Source organism: Mesoplodon mirus, assembly GCF_964341445.2.
Source record: "Mesoplodon mirus genome assembly, chromosome: 12".
Taxonomy (NCBI): domain Eukaryota; kingdom Metazoa; phylum Chordata; class Mammalia; order Artiodactyla; family Ziphiidae; genus Mesoplodon; species Mesoplodon mirus.
Genome location: NC_138988.1, coordinates 4,009,868 through 4,029,171, shown reverse-complemented (window position 1 = coordinate 4,029,171; position 19,304 = coordinate 4,009,868). Strand labels below are relative to the sequence as shown.

At 43.9% G+C, this 19,304-nt stretch overlaps 1 protein-coding gene across 1 annotated transcript in view; it reads right to left on the bottom strand.

The window, feature by feature from the left end:
• Nucleotides 1-1,331: 1,331 nt before the first annotated feature.
• CCDC174 (coiled-coil domain containing 174) overlaps nt 1,332-19,304 on the bottom strand; it is a 29,190-nt gene continuing 11,217 nt past the window's right edge. The window contains exons 4-11 of the mRNA XM_082638956.1: nt 18,723-18,781; nt 16,586-16,760; nt 13,029-13,124; nt 11,902-12,044; nt 10,757-10,851; nt 10,087-10,219; nt 8,191-8,343; nt 1,332-6,774 (exon numbers count right to left, since the gene is read on the bottom strand). Of these exons, the coding sequence (XP_082495082.1) occupies nt 6,476-6,774; nt 8,191-8,343; nt 10,087-10,219; nt 10,757-10,851; nt 11,902-12,044; nt 13,029-13,124; nt 16,586-16,760; nt 18,723-18,781 (1,153 nt within the window). The 3' untranslated portion in view covers nt 1,332-6,475. The remainder of the gene's footprint in view (nt 6,775-8,190; nt 8,344-10,086; nt 10,220-10,756; nt 10,852-11,901; nt 12,045-13,028; nt 13,125-16,585; nt 16,761-18,722; nt 18,782-19,304) is intronic.

Here is a 19,304-nt window from a genome sequence, read left to right as displayed (position 1 = left end):
TGAGAAATACGACTGCAGTGGGATTAGCCAAGGAGGAGAGCTGTACCCACAGCACCCCAATTTCTGCCTACAGTAAAAAAGCAATTTCCAACCCATGCACCTGAAAGAGTACTTCAAAAGGCACAGACCCAGCAAACTCCCTGGGGTACACCGTGGGGCGCAAGCAGAACAAGGGTGAAAAGTGGGAAAGTTCTGAACAGGCTTTGGGAAAATCAAGGGCACCCAACAAAGAAGGAAGCTGAGGGGGAAATTCAGGCATGGCTTTGAAAAAGAGAAAAGGGCATACTTCCTTCTCGTACTGGCACTGATTCAAGAATCCATTTTTGGGTAGAAGTTGTATCCAGCTGTATATTTAAAACCAAAATTAAACCTTGCTCCCTCAAGTAATCTGGTCCTGATTTTCTTTGCTATTTTCTCTAGTCTCTGGCTCTGTTTTTTTTTTTGTTTTTGTTTTTTTTTTTTTTTTGTGGAACACGGGCCTCTCACTGTTGTGGCCTCTCCCGTTGCGGAGCACAGGCTCCAGACGCGCAGGCTCAGTGGCCATGGCTCACGGGCCCAGCCGCTCCGAGGCATGTGGGATCTTCCCGGACCGGGGCACGAACCCGTGTTCCCTGCATCGGCAGGCGGACTCTCAACCACTGCGCCACCAGGGAAGCCCTCTCTCTGGTTTTAACCAGAATGCTTCTGGTAAGGACAGTGAGCAGGCCAGATGTAACCGTGTGACTGCCATCTGTGAGTAAGCGCAGCTTCAGGCTGGGACAGGCAAGAGAACAAGCCCGCACCTCATGCACGAAAGAGGTGGAAATGGAATTAGAAAAACTAATAGACGCTGTCCTCTCCATTCAATATATAAAGAACGTTCTGGACAGATGCTTGAATTCTCTAGCAGATGAGAGGAAGAAGGGCTGAGCTATGGAGAGAAGTGGATCTGAGAGGAAGGAGAGGGACGTCACGTGCATACGATCAAGCTTAACTGCCTGCTGCCCAGCAAGGTTTGCTCTCGAGACTGCAACCTCAGTCACCGCTCTTCCTCGAGTTGAATCCACTTGCAAACCACCTGCATCCTCCACCAGGGGGATCCACTGTGGCACCAAAGGGCCATTAAGATGAGTCTCCCGGCAAGACCCATCGAGAGACAAAAAAATGATCAATGCTTTTGACCCAGTGATATTAGTTCTGAAAGTAATGCCCAGGGAACAGTTTTAAAAGGAGGAGGGAAGATAGTTCTTCAAATGTGGTCAAACCAAACAAAAAGACGCTTATAGCCACTTCTTTCCTAACAGTGAAATAACGTAGCCAGCCAACAACTGAGGAACTGTTTGACAACAATGCAGATTAATATGAAGTATTTATTAGGCAGCAAAAAATAACTTGAGCTCAGTTTTGAGAAATATTAAAAAAAAACACACAGATGGTAGGTCTACATTGATTACACATCCCATAAACACCTATGCTGATCATAATTGGAAGCAGAGATACAAAGTCTTTCAGTTTTAAGGTAAAGATGACACTTTAGGAAAGAAGACAATCAACAAGGGTCCCTGAAAAGAAAGCAGCATGTTCTCAGACAGGCTTGTGACCTGGGAGACCTGGGCTGGGAGCAGGGCCCATTCTTGTATTTCCTGGTTTCCATATCAACCTTGAACAACCGAGACTGTCTGTGCAGAGAGGAGTGGTGTGGAGACTGAGAGGTCAAGAGCTACACCCGTGTTCAAGCTCAGGGAAGCTTACTTGCTGATAACGACCAAATAGAAACAGAACACATCATACCCCAGGGAAGGTTTTTACAACCAGGCAAAACCACAACCGAGCAGGTAAGCTTAGAGTTAGAGAACATGGCAGTTAGAAATGTAGTGGGGAAAGATGCTGTTTAAATGGAGGGTAGAAAACAAGTAGTATTTGTGACCACTCCTGTCACCGCACAGACGTACATTTACTGGGCATGGTTACACGAACAGCTGGGATTTACCGAGAAACGGTAACAGAAGATCAATACTCGGCCTGGGTGACAGGTTTTCACTAAAACAACCTGATTCTTTTGATTGTTCTGGTTTTCCCATCTTCCTAGACAATGATCTACACCATCCCACCATTCTCCCCACTCTGCCCCGCCCCCCACACATGCTCTGACGTTAAGCCAACGTCCAGGTCCACACCAGCAAATGCCTCACCACCTACCAGCCAGCAGGGCAGGGGCCAGGACCAGGGGAGTTTCATTTTCTCTCATGGTTTTCAGCAGGTTAACAAATTCTTTTCAATTATCATGACTTACCTTAGCCATATAGTTTTTTACAGGAACTGCTTGACGTATAACTGACAGTTCAATTTACTGGCTGAAAAAAAATTAAACACATATGGCGTGGCTACTCTGTGTTGTATTAACTGTAAAGACCAGTACCCACGTCCATTCCAAATTCTAAATTCTACTGCCTCATCTGTGTGTCACAAAAAGGTCAGCTGATAGCCATCTCCCAGGCTGCACTATGGCTTTAAGAGGAAATAAATTATCCCACAAGTCTTCAGCAAATGCACGCGGCTAAACATAGCAGGAGTCTCATGTATATGGATTTAAAGTTTCTCCTTTGGGAATTGTGCAAGCAAACAAAATGATTTATTTAGCCAATTCAAACGAACTGTATCAAAACAAAGGCCTGGAGAAAAGGTTACAATGAAAACAAATAATTCAAAGCAATTTCTGATCCAAAACATTTCGCTTAGCTCCACAGTGCCACGAACGAGGTGTGGTCATGCTTTCTGATAGAAGATTTCAGCACTCCTGGCACCCAAGTCAAACAAGCCATAGGAGTAGCGTGAGTGCTTAATGTATGCTTGGAAGAGATGTGTTTGCCAGCCCTTTAGTTACTACCAGGAGAGTTATGGATAGCCAGACCACAAAACACGCAAACACAGATCATTGAGAGTTGTGCTGTGCATTCAGTAGCGCTAGACCTGTGTCCTTTGAGCATCTGAAATGTGGCGTCGTATGACTAAGGAACTACATTTTATTAAATTTAAAACTTGATAATCAGTTCAGTTACTGGCAAACTCTTAAATGTTTTAAGTACGTTTGGACGAACCTGGGTATGTGAATCTACTTTCAAATGTTTATTTTATGAAATCTAAATACAGATCAAGTATTCCTGATGAAAATTTAGCATCTGAATTAAGATGGGCTGTTGGATACACAGTGGATTTTGAAGACTTGGTGTGAAAAGAAATGCAAAATATCCCATTAAACGTTTTGTATATTGATTAAATGTTGAAATACTTTGGATATACTGGATTAAATAGAGTTGACCCTTGAACAACATGGGTCTGAACTGTGAGGGTCCACTTATGCGCGTATCTTTCAATACTACCACAGCACTAGAGGATCCACCGTTGGTTGAAACCACAGATACAGAACTGTGGGTCCAGAGGGCCGCCTGTGGAACTTGAGCATCCACGGATTTTGGTTTTCATGGCAGGTCCTGGCACATACAGAGGGATGACTGTATACCCCAAAATTAATTTCCCTTTTTAAATGTGGTTCCTAGAAAACTGAAACTGACACACACAGCTTACACCTCATTTCTACCGGGCAGTGCTACCAGAGCACGGGTCTGCAGCCTAAGAACTCCAGTGCCATCTGCTGGACACACTCCTACAAAACTGGCCCACAAGAAATGGTAAAACTGGAATTGTGTTAACGCTGAAGGACCCCCGAGTCTGAAATGGAAGAGGTTAAAACAACTGGGCTCACAAAACACTCAATATATGCTGTTAAAATGGGATTAGAAAGAGGCTTATACAGTCTTTGAAATCCTAGAGAATATCCAACTTACAGTTATTAGTCGACAGTGACCCTGAGCCAACGTGCACAAACTGCTCTGCCGTCCACCGTGGGTGCCCTGGGCAAGGACAAAAGGTTATTTGGGGGCCCCTTCCGTGACCACTGCCTCCTATACTCATGCGCTTGTTGCTGCCTGCCTAGTCTTCCCATCCCTTCTCTACACTATGCCTCTCGAGACCTTCTGCTCTACCTTATAAACACACCCTCTTCCCATCTTTCTCTTATTATTCACCTTCTCTTTTCTTCTATTTTTCCTTATGATTCTAGGATATCTAATAATTGTTTTTTCCTTTTAGTATTCCAATTTTTCTTTTTGTCTCCTCTCCTTTTGTCCTACAAGCTGTTTCAGTTGGTTTTACAGTTTTACATTTAAGCCTTTGGTCGATTTTGAGGTGCTTTTGTTTTTTATGTGGTGAGAGGTATGGGTCCAAGTCCATTGTTTTGCATGTGGCAAGTCAGCTGTCCCAGAACCATCTGTAGAAGACTGTTCTTTCCCTACTGGATGATTTTGGCACCACTGTCAAAAAATTAAGTGACCATAGACGTATGGGTTTATTTCTGGACTCTCAACTCTGTTTCAGTGATTTATCAATATGTCAGTACCACATTGTTTTTTTGTTTTTTATATATTTATTTATTTATATATTTTTGGCTGCGTTAGGTCTTCGTTGCTGCACGCGAGCTTTCTCTAGTTGTGGTGTGCAGGGTTCTCATTGTGGTGGCTTCTCTTGTTGCAGACCACAGGCTCTAGGGGCCCGGGCTCTAGAGTGCAGGCTCAGTAGTTGTGGCGCACAGGCTTAGTTGCTCCGCGGCATGTGGGATCTTCCCGGATCAGGGCTCAAACCCATGTCCCCTGCATTGGCAGGCAGATTCTTAACCACTGTGCCACCAGAGAAGTCCAGTACCACATTGTTCTGATCCCTGTAGCTTTGTAGTAAGTCTTGAAATCAGGAAGAGAGTCCCCCAACTTTGTTCTTATTCAAAATTGTTTTGAATATTTGATATTCTCGGTCCCTTACAATTCCATATGAATTTTAGGATGAGTTTGTCAATTTCTGCAGGAAAAGGCAGCTGGGCCAGTTGGTTTTCATTTTTGTTAGAAGAGGTATTTGCCTGATCAGGCTGACAAAATGACCATTTAATAGGTCTTGCAACTCCACCCTTGATCTGGACTTCAGAGGTTAAGTTTGCAAGAATTTGGAATTTTGTCTATTACTGCTCAATACTTGGGCAGACTGAGAGCAGAGGGTGCTGAAGAAAACATGAGTCTGAAGCAAACATGCACCTAAACAACCTGCCACTTAGATATCACGTGACGAATCACTGACCCTCTCTGTGCTCCAGCGTGCAATCCACAATGAGAACGGGGACTTCCCTGGCGGTCCGGTGGTTAAGACTTTGCCTTCCAAGGCAGGGGGTGCAGGTTCATTCCCTGGTCGGGGAGCTAAGATCCCACATGCCTCGTGGCCAAAAAAAAAAACAAAACACAATGAGAACGGGGGTGCTCCCATCAACACCACTGTGCTGTGGGAACAGAGACCACGGGCTCCAGCAGGCGCTTTGAGGACCTGCTCTAGCACCTTCTTACAAGACTCACTGGCCTGGGAGGCAGCTGTTAACAGCCCTGTGGACCTGGTGGTCAACTTCTACTGCTTGTCTGCAGCTGTGAAGAGGACACTGAGCTGTAGTAGTAGAGGACGGGAATGGTACTCAGGCACAGAAGTCCTTCTGGAGCTCCGCTCACCCACTTGTTGTTAGTAAAGACAAAAGGATCTTGCTGTCCCTCACTCCAGCGCAAGTCCATCCTACCCAGGCTGAGGTGAAGGTGACTCAGCTCCCGAGAGAGATCAGGGCCCAGAGCGGGAGAACCAGGGAGGCAGGCAGAGATGAAAAACCAACCCTGGTGGCTAAGGAGCATCTCTTGCTCTTATCATGCCCAGCAACCTCCACATGTGCCCGTCACTCAGTACACACTTAATGAACGCCCACTATGGGTGGCTGTGATAATTGCCACTCGAGAAGGGGTGATAATAAGAGCAAGTGACGTCAATGTCTACCTTTCTGGACTGTGAAGTCCTCCCTGGTCTTCTTGATCATTTCAAATGATATGCTTAATTCTCCATCAGTGTCAGGGTCCTCCTGGAGACTAGATCACTTTGCCTCCCAGTGTACCCTCATGTGCCATCATTTGACAGGCTAAAATTCTTCCTGACAGATGCTCCACCAAATGACCTGGAAGCTGAATGCTTGGAACAAAGACATCTACAAGCTAGTACTGGCAAAAGGAAAGGAGTGGAACCCTTAAATCTGAATAAGTCATGGGAGTGGGTATGAAGCAGACAGGATTACAAACTCCTTAGTATCAAGTATTAGAGTATGTTTACTCTACCTCAGCTCACATGTAAATCCAGATGAACTGGTATCTCCATACCAATTAGAATGAAATGAAGAGCAAAGTGGCCAGAGTTCCCACAGTACCATTCACTTTCTTCCCTGCTGACAAATACAGCCTGAAGTCTGGATCTTAGGGAAAAGACAGGAAGAGAAAGTTACAATTCAGTCCCTAAAGTTAAGTTATTTTCTCTGCTCTGGGAGAGGAAGGCACCATCAACAGTACAGACCCAAGTTATAGTGTTTTTAAGTTCATGTCACTTGTTTATAATATGAAATCATATCATCCAGAGTTTCAAAAGTGACCGCCTGGGCTTGTGGTGGGCCGCTGCGGGCTGGAGTGGATGATGTATGTGAAGAGCCAAGGTCATGGCTCTGGCCAAAGTGCTGCCCCGGGTCACTCTGTGCAGGTGCAGGTCTGTTCCATGCCTGGCTACGCAGAGAACCAGTTCTTTTTTGGTCCACAAAGTAATTCGATGGTGGGGCAAACTCAGGGTCTCTCTCAGCCCGGAGATCTGATTGCCTCTTCAACCAATACCCAAAGGAAAAGTCTAGTAAAAATAAGAAAGAGCATTATTAGAACTGACTATTGAATCATTGAATGTTTATTGTTAGTACTTTTTAATTATTGTATATATTTCTTAAAAGCCACCTTAAATTCTCTGGAGAACAAGGACAGTAATAACAAAATTATAATACAAGGTATATGCAATGCCTACAAAGGATAAGGAACCAGGCTAAGAAAAAGGAGTGAGAACTTCCATGTGGAGAAAGGTTCAAGGAAGGTTCTGTGGAGAAAGAAGGCTGGCAGGCTCTGGAGACAATGCCAAAAAAGTACTAAAATTACATGTGAGAGACAAACATAAAAAATCAAGCACTTAGATCATTTGCTTGACATGATGTTACAGGTACTTCATAGCAAAACACAAGTTTTGTCTTTTATTGAGTTTTAGAAGACACAAAAGGCACCTGTCCAGATTTATCTTGGTATTCCACCTCTATTTCTAACAGTAGCACTAACCAAAGGCACTCACCCATCTGCATATCTTTTACTTTAGTTGTGGATCTCATCAGTTCCAACAATTCATGCTAATGTACCACTGAAATGATCTTTTTCAAAAAGACATAAACCAGAGTCTTCTCCCAAAGAGAGGCTGCTGTAGGGACCATGGTGTATTTACAGAAAAAATTTACAGACAATTCTGCATAACCCAATGGGACCATATGTGAATCCAAGTTAATACACTGGGACACAGACTGTTTTCAACTGAACATAAAAGAGACTGCTAAAAACACAGAATACATGAAAGTACCAAACCATCATAAGGTTTTAAAAAACGGTTCCTGAAAAACAGCATCCCAGGGGCTTCCCTGGTGGCGCAGTGGTTAAGAATCCGCCTGCCAATGCAGGGGACACAGGTTCGAGCCCTGGTCCGGGAAGATCCCACATGCCGCGGAGCAACTAAGCCCGTGCGCCACAACTACTGAGCCTGCGCTCTAAATCCCGCGAGCCACAACTACTGAGCCCGCGCGCCACACCTACTGAAGCCAGCATGCCTAGAGCCCATGCTCCGCAACAAGAGAAGCCACCGCAATGAGAAGCCCATACACCGCAATGAAGAGTACCCCCGCTCACTGCAACTAGAGAGAGCCGCGCAGCAATGAAGACCCAAAGCAGCCAAAAATTAAAAACAAAAAAACAAAAAAACCCAGCATCCCAAGCTGTAAGACCGCACGGGGGCAGCGGGAATTTCAGAAACCTTCCCCCAAGTGTTTCTTAAAATAAAAAAGAAACTCATCCTTTAAGCATGATGCCTTGTAGACCCTGGTCTTTTATAATCACACTGTCTAATGCTCCTGGGTATTGAGAAGAAACAAGTTCAAGGATGTGAAGAATTCCTTAAGCTTCCAAGGACCACTAAGACTCACCAGAATCACACTCTGTTCAGGAGAACTGATCCCCTTACCTTTTCCTCTGTCCCACTCCCGGACGTGCGGCACCCCAGGCCGGGTATCCTTCCTCTCCTGAACGATGACTTCGACTTTGCTACTCTGGGCAGCTGTATGAGGAGCTGGCGTGACCTCTGGTTCTGGTGGCAGTGGCCCAATAACATCTCCATCTATTTTTGGCAAGGAAATAAGACTTCATTATAATAAAGCTTAAAACTACTTTAAAAAATTAAATAGAACATGCTCATCCTGAGAGTACAAGCAATAACCGGTATTTATTGAGCATCTATCATGTGCCAGGCAGTGGGCTAAGTATTTTGTAACAATAGTTCACTTAACCCTGTAATAACCCTAATAAAGTCAGGATTGGTATTTCCACTGTATCCCCATTTTATAGATAAGGAAAATTAAGATCAGAAATGCTACACAGGTGGACAGTAACAAGGGCCAGGATTCAAACCCACAATGGATGGATTTCAAAGTCTCTGTTTGCCACTATGCCACCCTGCTTCCCCTGACCAACAATCGAAGGACCAGAAATCCCCCAATTACTCAACTGAAGTAAGAGTCTCCAACTAAGCAAGGGGACTGAGGGTGATGAAGAGCTGGAGCCTGGCGACAGGCTGTAGCCTATTCTATTTTGGCCATATTTTAAAAGAAAACAGATTTTTAAAAAGCACTGGTGGCACTTCACATCTTGTGGAAATGACAGATGTTCAGGAGTACAGCGAAAACAGAGACACAAAACAGAGTTTAACATGTCACAGGGAGACAGCATTTATACAAAACTAAATGGACCATTTTCCAATTCCTAAGTGTTCTGATCTCCTTCCAAAGCTAAACTGAAGTGTGTTCAGAATTAGAAAATGGCCCGTGGCTTAGCACAGGCTTCTGTGAGAGCTGGAGAAGCTTCTACGTGCCCCTAACACCCACACCCCCTTCTTCCTTTTGGGACTACAGTGCCCCCCAGCTTCAGCTAGATATGTGTCACCTCGCCAGAGACGCCATTTCCCAGCCTCCCCTGCAGTTGGGGATGGCCCGTGGATTCTGGCCATTGGAATGTAAATGCGTAGGTTGTGTGTGATCCTGACTCACATTCCTAGAATGGAAGCTGGCTCCCCGCCCCTTCTTCCCCAGGGCTGGATCATGAACAGGTGCTGGGGAGCTAGCGACCGTGCAGGTGAGAGGAACCCTCTATGGAATGGCAGAAGCATTAAGACAGGAAGAGGCCAGGGAAAAGGTGACCGTACAGGGCAGAGCTACTACCTGCCCTGGACACCCACCACCTCTGAGGTGTTAAACTAGAGAAGCAGACGTCCACCTGGTTCGAGCCAGTCTCTGCAGTGTCTCTGTTGGGGCAGTTTATCCCAGTCTAGCATAACTCCCACAGTGAGCAAGTCTGACCACAGTACTGAACGGTGCTCCCAAGCATTTCAACAGTCCCTTGGCAAGCTGTCTATACCCATATTTGTAAATCCTTTATTTTATTAACTTTCTGAATGCATGTCTTCTTTAAAATACATTACTTTATAATAACCAACAAAAACCACAACCATAGCAAATGAAAATAGGTCTAAAATATGTACGTGCACAACTAAATTTTATCCTAAAATACCTTTTAAGTATTTTACTTAGGTATTTTACCCCTAAGTCTCAGTTACTAAACCATGCTCTTCTATGAAACAACACAATGTACTGTTAATACACTTGTCTACAGCCTGAAATTTTCTTTGGAGTGTAATTCCACGCCACTTTGGTTATAAAACCTGCTCCTGGCAGTATCTCCAAGGTGCACTGCTTGCTTAGAGAATAAAACTAGATGGCTGATTTCCACATTGCCAGTCCTATTATTGAGACATCAACTGAACTAAAATTTTTCCTTTTGAGGTTTAGAAACACGAGCCAAGATATACCTCTATCTTCTTCCTCTGCTCCATCCTCTTTAGACTTTTTCATCTTTTTTTGTCGGAGTTTGGCAAGTCTTGCTTCTAACATAGCCTTTCTCTTTTCCTTTATATTTTCTCGTTTTGTTCTCTGATCTGTTGTCTGAACAGAACAGAAAATTAGAAAATTATTAGCCTATTCACAATATTTGTTGAAAAGGATGAAATAAGTAATTTTATTCTAAAAATAGACTAATTGATTTTCATGCCACCTCTAAGAAGCCATCCTTGAGATCTTCAACATGAAGACCCATTAAGTCCTCTTACACAAGCCCTCTGATGTCTTCTGAAGTTTAGTAAGAGTTCACAGAGTATCCTGAAAGGCTTACCATTCAAGAAAATTCTGTCCTACTCCTTAACCACCCTCTAATAACTTTCTATTTTCTCACCCAGGCCGCTCCAAAAGTGCCATATTTGAAACCAAGTTTAAAACATCAAAGTTATACAAGTTACTTTTGAACAACTATAATCTTAAAGTCTGAAACACCAAAATAATATCGCAATTACCTTTATGAAACCGATAATTGTATTCTGAATAGCAATGTAAATTTCTAATTTATTTACTAGATTTTTTTGCAGTACGGTACAACAGGAAACCCAACCGCTCAAATCCTTAACATCAACTGAGTTTAATTAGTACCTGCTCACGCAGCATTTCTAAAGTTTTCATCTGCTTGTTTCTCAACTCTTTATCTCGGGCAAAGGCAAAGTATCCAACACCAAGTTGCCGGGCCTCTGAAATAAGTCAAAATTATCCAAAAGGTTAGATCAGTGAATTAAATTCAGACCAAACTCCCACCAAAGCAAAAAGGAACACAATGATGTCTCACACATTTTGTTTTGTTTTTTCTAAGCAGCAGCTAAAAAAAAGTTAGAAGTTGTTTCCATCCTGTTTGCCAAGTGACAAATGTTCATTAACGTTTTAGTCATAGGCTGTCTCCACTTCTCTTGGGGAGCAAACTCGGATTAACAGACCCTCTGTTAGGAAGATACTCCCAATATGAATATTTTTAGGCTATGAAGTGAAAAAAGGGGTATTTTCAATTCCGAAAGCAGAATCTTTTTTTTTTTTTAATTTATTTACTTATTTTTTTATTTTTGACTGTGTTGGGTCTTCGTTTCTGTGTGTGGGCTTTCTCTAATCATGGCAAGCGGGGGCCACTCTTCATTGCGATGCGCGGGCCTCTCACTATCGTGGCCTCTCTTGTTGTGGAGCACAGGCTCCAGACGCACAGGCTCAGTAGTTACGGCTCACGGGCCCAGTCGCTCCGCGGCATGTGGGATCTTCCCAGACCAGGGCTCGAACCCGTGGCCCCTGCATTAGCAGGCAGATTCTCAACCACTGCGCCACCAGGGAAGCCCAAAAGCAGAATCTTTTATTTCCACATAAGAGCTGCTGCTTTACGAATACTTCCTTTTATGTTTGTCATTTGTTCAAGATAAAAAAATGATTTAAAAAGCTGCCAGATGGGGGCTTTCCTGGTGGCGCAGTGGTTAAGAATCTGCCTGCCAATGAAGGGAACACAGGTTCGAGTCCTGGTCTGGGAAGATCCCACATGCCGTGGAGCAACTAAGCCCGTGTGCCACAACTACTGAGCCCATATGCCTAGAGCCCGTGCTCTGCAACAAGAGAAGCCACCACAGTGAGAAGCCCGTGCACCGCAACGAAGAGTGGCCCCCGCTCGCCGCAACTAGAGAAAGCCCGTGCACAGCAACAAAGACCCAATGCAGCCAAAAATAAATTAAAAAAAAAAAAAAAAAAAAAAAGCTGCCAGATGACTATACCATTTTCACGAATGTCTTCGTAATGTACGGGCCCCATTGGTCTTCTCAGGGACTCCCTCTCTTCTTCCTCCCATTGCTGGCGCTGGAGTTCTTTTCTCATATCTTCAGATAGTAAGGTTTTTTCATTTGCAGGACTAACGAAACTAGGAAAACAGAGCAAAAACCATCTTAGATAAGAGCTGTGACACAGCAATGCTTTGGTTCAGGAGTGCGATCATGGATGAGTAACTCTAGTTATGAAGAAGACAGTTCCTTACAGAGGCTTCTGACCCACAATACCACTGGGAACCTGCAAAAACTATTTCACCTTTCTTTAATCAAAGCAAGCAACATGTTACATTAGCATAATGAAATCTTGCCTCACCACTCAGACAAATTACTTTCCTTCCCACCCTGGTCTTGGGCTGAATGGAGGGGGCAGGAGAGGCAGACAGGAGGAACTACGGGCCTCCTGTGGATGGTCTCCTGTGCAGGACCTCATGTCCCGTCAGGTGGCTCAGGGCTTCTGCACTTTCTTCCTTGTGCCAAGCCCAGGCCTACCTGAACCTGGATGACGTGGACAAGGTGGAGCTTCTCCCAACACTTTCCACATAATATCTGCCCTTGCTTAGAATTTTATTCCCTGGGATGTTTTAGCAAGTTAGCTCTTAGGTGTGTCTTAGGCACCACAGAAAAAATTCTAGCCATAAAGCCCTTACTTCAAAATGCAAAGGTGTATAAACAAAAAGTTAAGCTAACTACCTCCCTGCCCCCACCTGCTGTGGGATAACCAAGAGTATATTCTTAAACGCTTTCTCCACAGTGGTCTGTTTGTTTGCTTGGTCTGGGCTCATTCTCTACTTGTTACTCTGTAGGCAGACATCCTTCCAAGTAAACAGATAGGCTCTAACTCATCCCTTTCAGTAGCTACACAATCTGGATGATCAACCACTCAGGTTGTTCCGAGTGTGGACTATGTGTGTATGTGTATGCTAACCCCAAAAAAGGGCTTCCACTAATATTCTTATACATTAAAAAAATACTCTCATAGCAGAGCACCAAAGATAATTAACTAAAAAGAGCCTTGCGCACAAAACAATCCCCGTGTCTGCATGTCATGGGCAAAGCTTTGCATGTCACACACTTACAGCTTCCCCTGAAGATTTTTATCCATTTCCAGCAGATGTGGCAAATCCTTTCTCATACAGCGCCGGGATCGCCCTAAAGAATCCACATAATCCACCCTGAAATAAAAGTGAAAAGGCGTGGAAAATTGTACATGACATATGGTTCCCTAAGTCAGGGAGTTGGTGCACAGTAAAAAGTTAATTTAGGTCCCATCACCAAGAAAAACCCTCAACCTGAGAGACCACTACCATTGGTAAGAACATGTTTTTCAAAGTTAAACGTTGACACACAGTAAGTTCATTGAGCCCTTTATTAAATCTTAGTTTTAGAAACTGTAGAAAATGATCATGTACATCTCTGACCTCAAGATAAATAAGCCACAAAGACCCTTGCTGCAGCATCTCAGAACTTACCTTAATTTGGTTTAAACAATTCCAAATATTTTATCAGCATCATAATAACTTTGCTCCGTACCATATTCTCAACTTGCTCACTTCCTCACAGTCTTCCCAAATTTGACTTTTTATTCTTTCCTGTATTTCTTCAAATTGGCACAATTCTTCCCAATGAATTAGAACTTCCTTAATGTAAGTATTTTGAGAGACTCTTTTTAACTAGGAGGAAGCCAAGCAACACACATTTTATACCAAAGAAGCACCTCAGCAGCGGGCCAGTCTGTTATCTTTCACCCCCCGTTCCTCTTTCCTCATCCTGGCCCGAAGTACCTTTGTCCAGGTATGAGGCAGGGGAGCCAGGCAGCCGGCAAGGCCAGTGAAATACTGAGAGTCCCCCAACAGGAAAAGGGCAGGTTTTCATGAGTAACATTTCATTTGCATTATGATGCAAAACATTTTTAGTTTTTTAAATTATGGGCAGGGACTCCCTCACAGCCTTTGGCAGGAGGCTGAAAGCACAGAAGGGCCAGCACTGCTGCTGGACCAACTCAAGGTCAGATTCCCATGCATGTGGCTTTGCTTTTGTTAGCCTTTTCTTTTGTCTCACACCTGCCGATTCCAACTGTCAGCCTATGATTTAAAAACTGAATGTTTGGGAATCCACAACTATAGTCCTAAAGCTGATAACCACAGAAATAAAACCTCCAACAGCAGAGAGCAGTTTCTTTCTCCCTTTTCTTCTTTTCCTTTTTTCTTCTTCTATGAATGGAGAACAAAAAACATTTAGCCAGATGGTCTGAGTAGTTATTTACAGTATTTTTGTGGAAAGATTTTCCACCACCTGGAACTTAACTACCTAAAGTATTTTACAAGCAGTTACAACTCTGGAACCTAATTTAAAAACAAAAAAAGTGTCAGAACTGCTTGCAGTGCATCTTCCTTCACCATATGGTGGCATGTGACACCTTCTATTGCCCTCCAAACTCTTCAAATCAGTAACAAATTGATTGTAATCATACAGGCATTAATATGAGGGGGAAAAAAAAGACATTAAACCTTTCAAAGGAGATGAGATTTCTGTTATGAAAAGCAATCACAGGCCATTCTGTCTCTGGAGAAGGCCTCCAAAACATTCAGATTCCATCAAAAAGAAGTGGCAGAGGCCACAGCAGTGAGAGGCCCACGTACCACAAAAAAAAAAAAAAAAAAAAAAAAGAAGTGGCAGAACAGCAGCCAGCAACTGCCCCCATGTAATCAGCAATCACCGAGCAAGCTCTCAGAGAAACAACTACTCGAGGTACAAGGGGGACACAGGAGGGCTCGGAGTCATGCCCTCTTCACAGGGCTCTAGGGGGAAGTTAGGGGGCACACGCTCATGAAACACTCCTAACAGGAGCAGGCAGGGTATAAGAAGTACCAGAAGTTTGCCTCAATCTTCTTCTGGTAATGAGGCCAGTTATGTGTCAATATAAATAAAAGGTAAGACCCAAAGGAGCAGAAAGTATGTTTAAGTGCTACCAGAGTTCAGATGAGGGAGAAACCACTGAGACTAGAAATGATCAAGAGAAGCATGACGGAAGGGATGGCATCATACAGGCTCCTCTTCTGGTTGCTATAGCAAGCATGCGGCCACTTAGCCCACCCCAAATATAAGTGTTTTAGAAGGTAGGTAAGAAGACCCCTCCACAGCATGAAGATGCAAGTTCTCTGTGTTCCCAAGCAGTGAAGACTGCTCCCTCACTCATAAATGACTCCTGCCCACAGGGGCAATGGCTGACAAAAGGTCAACAAGTGCTGCCAACAATCCTAAGCAGTTCCTAACAAACACCCCCATAAAGAGGACATTCGAGCCTTGAAGCGGGGGAGGGGTGGGCTCTGCACCAGTAGGAGGGGAACAGGCAGGGTTACTCCCAGGACAAAGCATCAGTGCATCTCCATGCAATTTCAAGCCCTTCTGAACAAGTTTCTAAACAATGTCTTAGGTACAAAAAATCATAGTGGAATTTTCATTCTGGTCTCTTTGTAAAGAAAAGACTAGTTTAGTTTCCCCATCATTCACCTACGAGGCATCACCATCCCTGTTCTACAGATGAGGAAACTGAAGCTTAGAGAGGGAAGGAACTTGATCACAACCATATCACAAGTGAAAGGCAGAGCTGCTGCTGTCCAGATCCAGGTCATGATGCCTAGACCACACTGCCAGAAAATGTCACAGCCAGAGTAAGGCTCACTGGATCAGCTCTGCCAGCCTCTTTTCACTGGAAACAGAGATGACACTATCTACGTGATGACTCTCCATGATGCCTGAATAAGGACATGGGTAAGGTAGTGTGGGTAACAAAGGAACATTCTTCTGCCTAAACAACTTTTTCACATCAATGAAACAGGCATATCAATGCCTCCGTGCCTGGCACAGTGCCTGGCACATGGCAGGAGCTCAGTCTATTTGTAATTATTTCTTTATTGGAGCTACTGTTTCTATACCTATAAATCCAATCCTATTTAAAGTGGAGTCTCTAAAGAAAGAAAACTGATTAAGAATAGAGAGAAAGGGACTCCCTTGGTGGCACAATGGTTAAGAATCCGTCTGCCAATGCAGGGGGCATGGGTTTGAGCCCTGGTCCGGGAAGATCCCACATGCCACAGAGCAAATAAGCCCGTGTGCCACAGCTACTGAGCCTGTGCTCTAGAGCTCCCAAGCCGCGACTACTAAGCCCGCATGCCTAGAGCCCACGCACCACAACAAAGAGTAGCCCCTGCTCACTGCAACTAGAGAAAGCCCACGCACAGCAATGAAGACCCAATGCAGCCAGAAAAAGAAATAAAGAGAGAGAGACTGGGACTTCCCTGGTGGTCCAGTGGGTAAGACTCAGCACTCCCAATGCAGGGGGCCCGTGTTCAATCCCTGGTCAGGGAACTAAATCCCTCATGCATGCCACAACTAAGAGTTCACATGCTGCAACTAAGAAGTCTGCACGCTACAACTAAAGAGCCCGCATGCCTCAAAGAAGAGCCCACATGCCACAATTAAGATCCGGCACGGCGAAAATAAATAAATAGTAAATAAATAAATATTTAAGGATACAGAGAAATGGCTTGATAACAACCAAACAACATGACTCTCAAAAACTAAACGCAAGTCTGACAATGTTAACATGACCAAATGGCATAATATTACCAACCATTCTTCACTGGGGTCCTGGGGAGGAGGGATATCTTTTTCAGAAACGGTTTCTTCATCATCATCTCTTTCTGTCTTTCTATAATCTCTATTGGCGCCAATCTCTTCCATTTCTTTGTGTTTGTCTATGATCTTCTGTGTGAAATCCACAAGGTACATATCCTCCACTTCTTCATCTAGGACATAAAAATCAATTTTCAGATTCTTGACATTAAAGAAGAAGACCACACATGGAATTGATATGAAGCAGTCACATTCATCACTATGTAGCTATATTACCCGACAATTCAGTAGTTGATGTCTCCACCCACCCCCTAAATGCTCACAAAGACACAGAGCCACCTCGAGACTGACAGGGAAGATGTAAATAGGCCACTGGACACATATACCGCATAAAAAAATCTTTAGAAGCCTAATGTTTTCTGCTGCCTTGTCAATAACAAAAGACTTTAAGATAACAAAACCATTTGATTTCAAGAGACTCATATAGCCAATTACATAATACAGAAGCAGAACTGTATTTCTCAGTAAGTCTTTGTGGCTATCAGTAATACCCCTCTCTAATCATGTGGGCCATATCCCATAACCCTAATTATACTGCTACAGTATGGCAAATGTTTGAAGGGTCATAACACAGGTCAAAGAAGTCATCTGAATTCTTTTCAATCCAAAGAACACCACTTTCAGGTAAGGCACAGTGCCAGGATCTGCAGGGCATACAGAGATGTGTGAAGTGCCATCTGCCTGCAGGCTTCACGATCTACTTGAGCTAACACATACACTGAAAGTTAAATAGCAATCCATGATTTTAATTTAACACAGGATAACGGATGTATTCACAATGTTTCATGAAGTTTCACTCTGCTAGATTTAAGCTCTAAGGAACAGATAGTAGGTTCTCTACTACCAGGGGCTGGTGTTACCCTCACTGTACAGTGGAGAATAGCTGAGGCTCCAAAACTTGACTAGCCCGAACATGCTGGTCCAATATGCCTATCAGGAGGTAGGCCTGCCGGTGTGGACAGGACCAAATCTCCACGTCCACACACTCCTTTGGACTTGATTTCTATATTAACAATATAAGTAAAGTTTGAATCAAACGAAAAAAGACTTTTTTTTTAAGCCACAAAAACATGTGACTCAAATGGGAAAGAGATATACGTTTCCAGAACTGAGTCGTAAGACCATGTAACAGTGAGGCCTCCTGCTGACTGACACCCTGCTGCTTCTTTAGGAAGGCAAAACCTCTCCCAGGGCCCTCAGCTTTGCGAGCACCCAAACTGCCCATGCTGGGCTCCCCACCACACAGGGAACAGGCCTCTGCTGTCTGGGCAGCCCGTGATCAGGGTCCTGCCCCGCTGCTCTCCTGCTGCCCCACTGCCCCCTCTCCCCGCCCCTCTGACCCAGCCCTGCTAGTCGGCCCTGCCAGCTCTGGCCCTCTCCTCCCTCCGATCTGCTCTCTCCTTTCTCCCCCTGCAGAATCCCTTTCTCCAGTTTTCCAACGCCTTCAAGACCCCCATCAGAGCCACCTTCTCCCTAGAGACTTCCACACATGCTTTTTAAAGGCAATAAGATATGCACTGCCTTATAAAATCTCTTCTACTGCTGCTGAACTGTAGGTTGGGTTTTGTTTTTCTGGGGCGGGTATGAGAAAAGGGGGATCTTTTTATTATTATCTTAAAAGCAACTATAAGCACATCACAGAAAAAAACTAAAAATAGAGAAAAACAGGGAAAAAGGAACCATAACTCCAGTACCCTGATATAACCATAATTCCTCCCAGGTTTTTTTTAACATAGCAATAACTGTAATTGTGGCCTATTTAGACCTTGCTTCCTAAATTTGTTTTGTTCTGTGCCATTTTCCTCCACTGATGATACGCCCCCTTGAGGGCAGAGGCAGAGAATCCGGCTTATACCGTACTGGCTTGTCCCTTCATAGCACCTATCATGGGGCCCAGCACCCACGGGGCAACTGAAAAACTACTGCTGATTTTCTTGTCTCTGTGCTGGCACGGAAAGTAATCAATTTTATTTTTTAAATTTCTCCCTATTCTTACAATTATTTTAACAAATAATAAAATACCACAGAGGTGTATGAATTACAGAAAATAAAGATACATAAATAATCATATTTACCTATAAAGTCTCCTTTAGTCATTTTTTCATATAATTTGGCTTTTTCTTCCAGTTTCTCCCTAGTAGTAAAAAAAAAAAAAAAAAAAAAGCAAGTATTAGAAATGGTCTTATCATTGCAACTCCTGGTAAGTCTGCCCCATCCCCAGCCTTACTGCTGCAACCTGCCCAAGGGACCCAGCCTGACAACTAGAGCTGAAACCCCGCCCTGAGGGGACCCTCAGGCCCAGCCAGGTCTGCTCTGCCAACTAAGCGTAAGCTCCGTGAAAGCCTAGCCCATGTTTCTCTCATTCATGACTGTATCCCAGGGCCTAAAACAGTATCTGGTGCATAGCAGATGCTCTGTAAGTATTTGATGAGTGAATACATGAATGAATTAAGATTCCAATTTAATTTAAGTGCTAAATGTAACTTAAATACCAAAAAAAGAGAGGTGTCTAAACAAAAACATTTTCTGTTTGCAACCTTCCAAATGGATCACCAAATTCCATTTGTTTTACAAATTCCTTGTCTTACACAAGGGTCCCTGGTCTCCCTTGGCTCATCAGGCCTAAGGGAGGTAGAGACCAACTTCTTGGAAGTCTG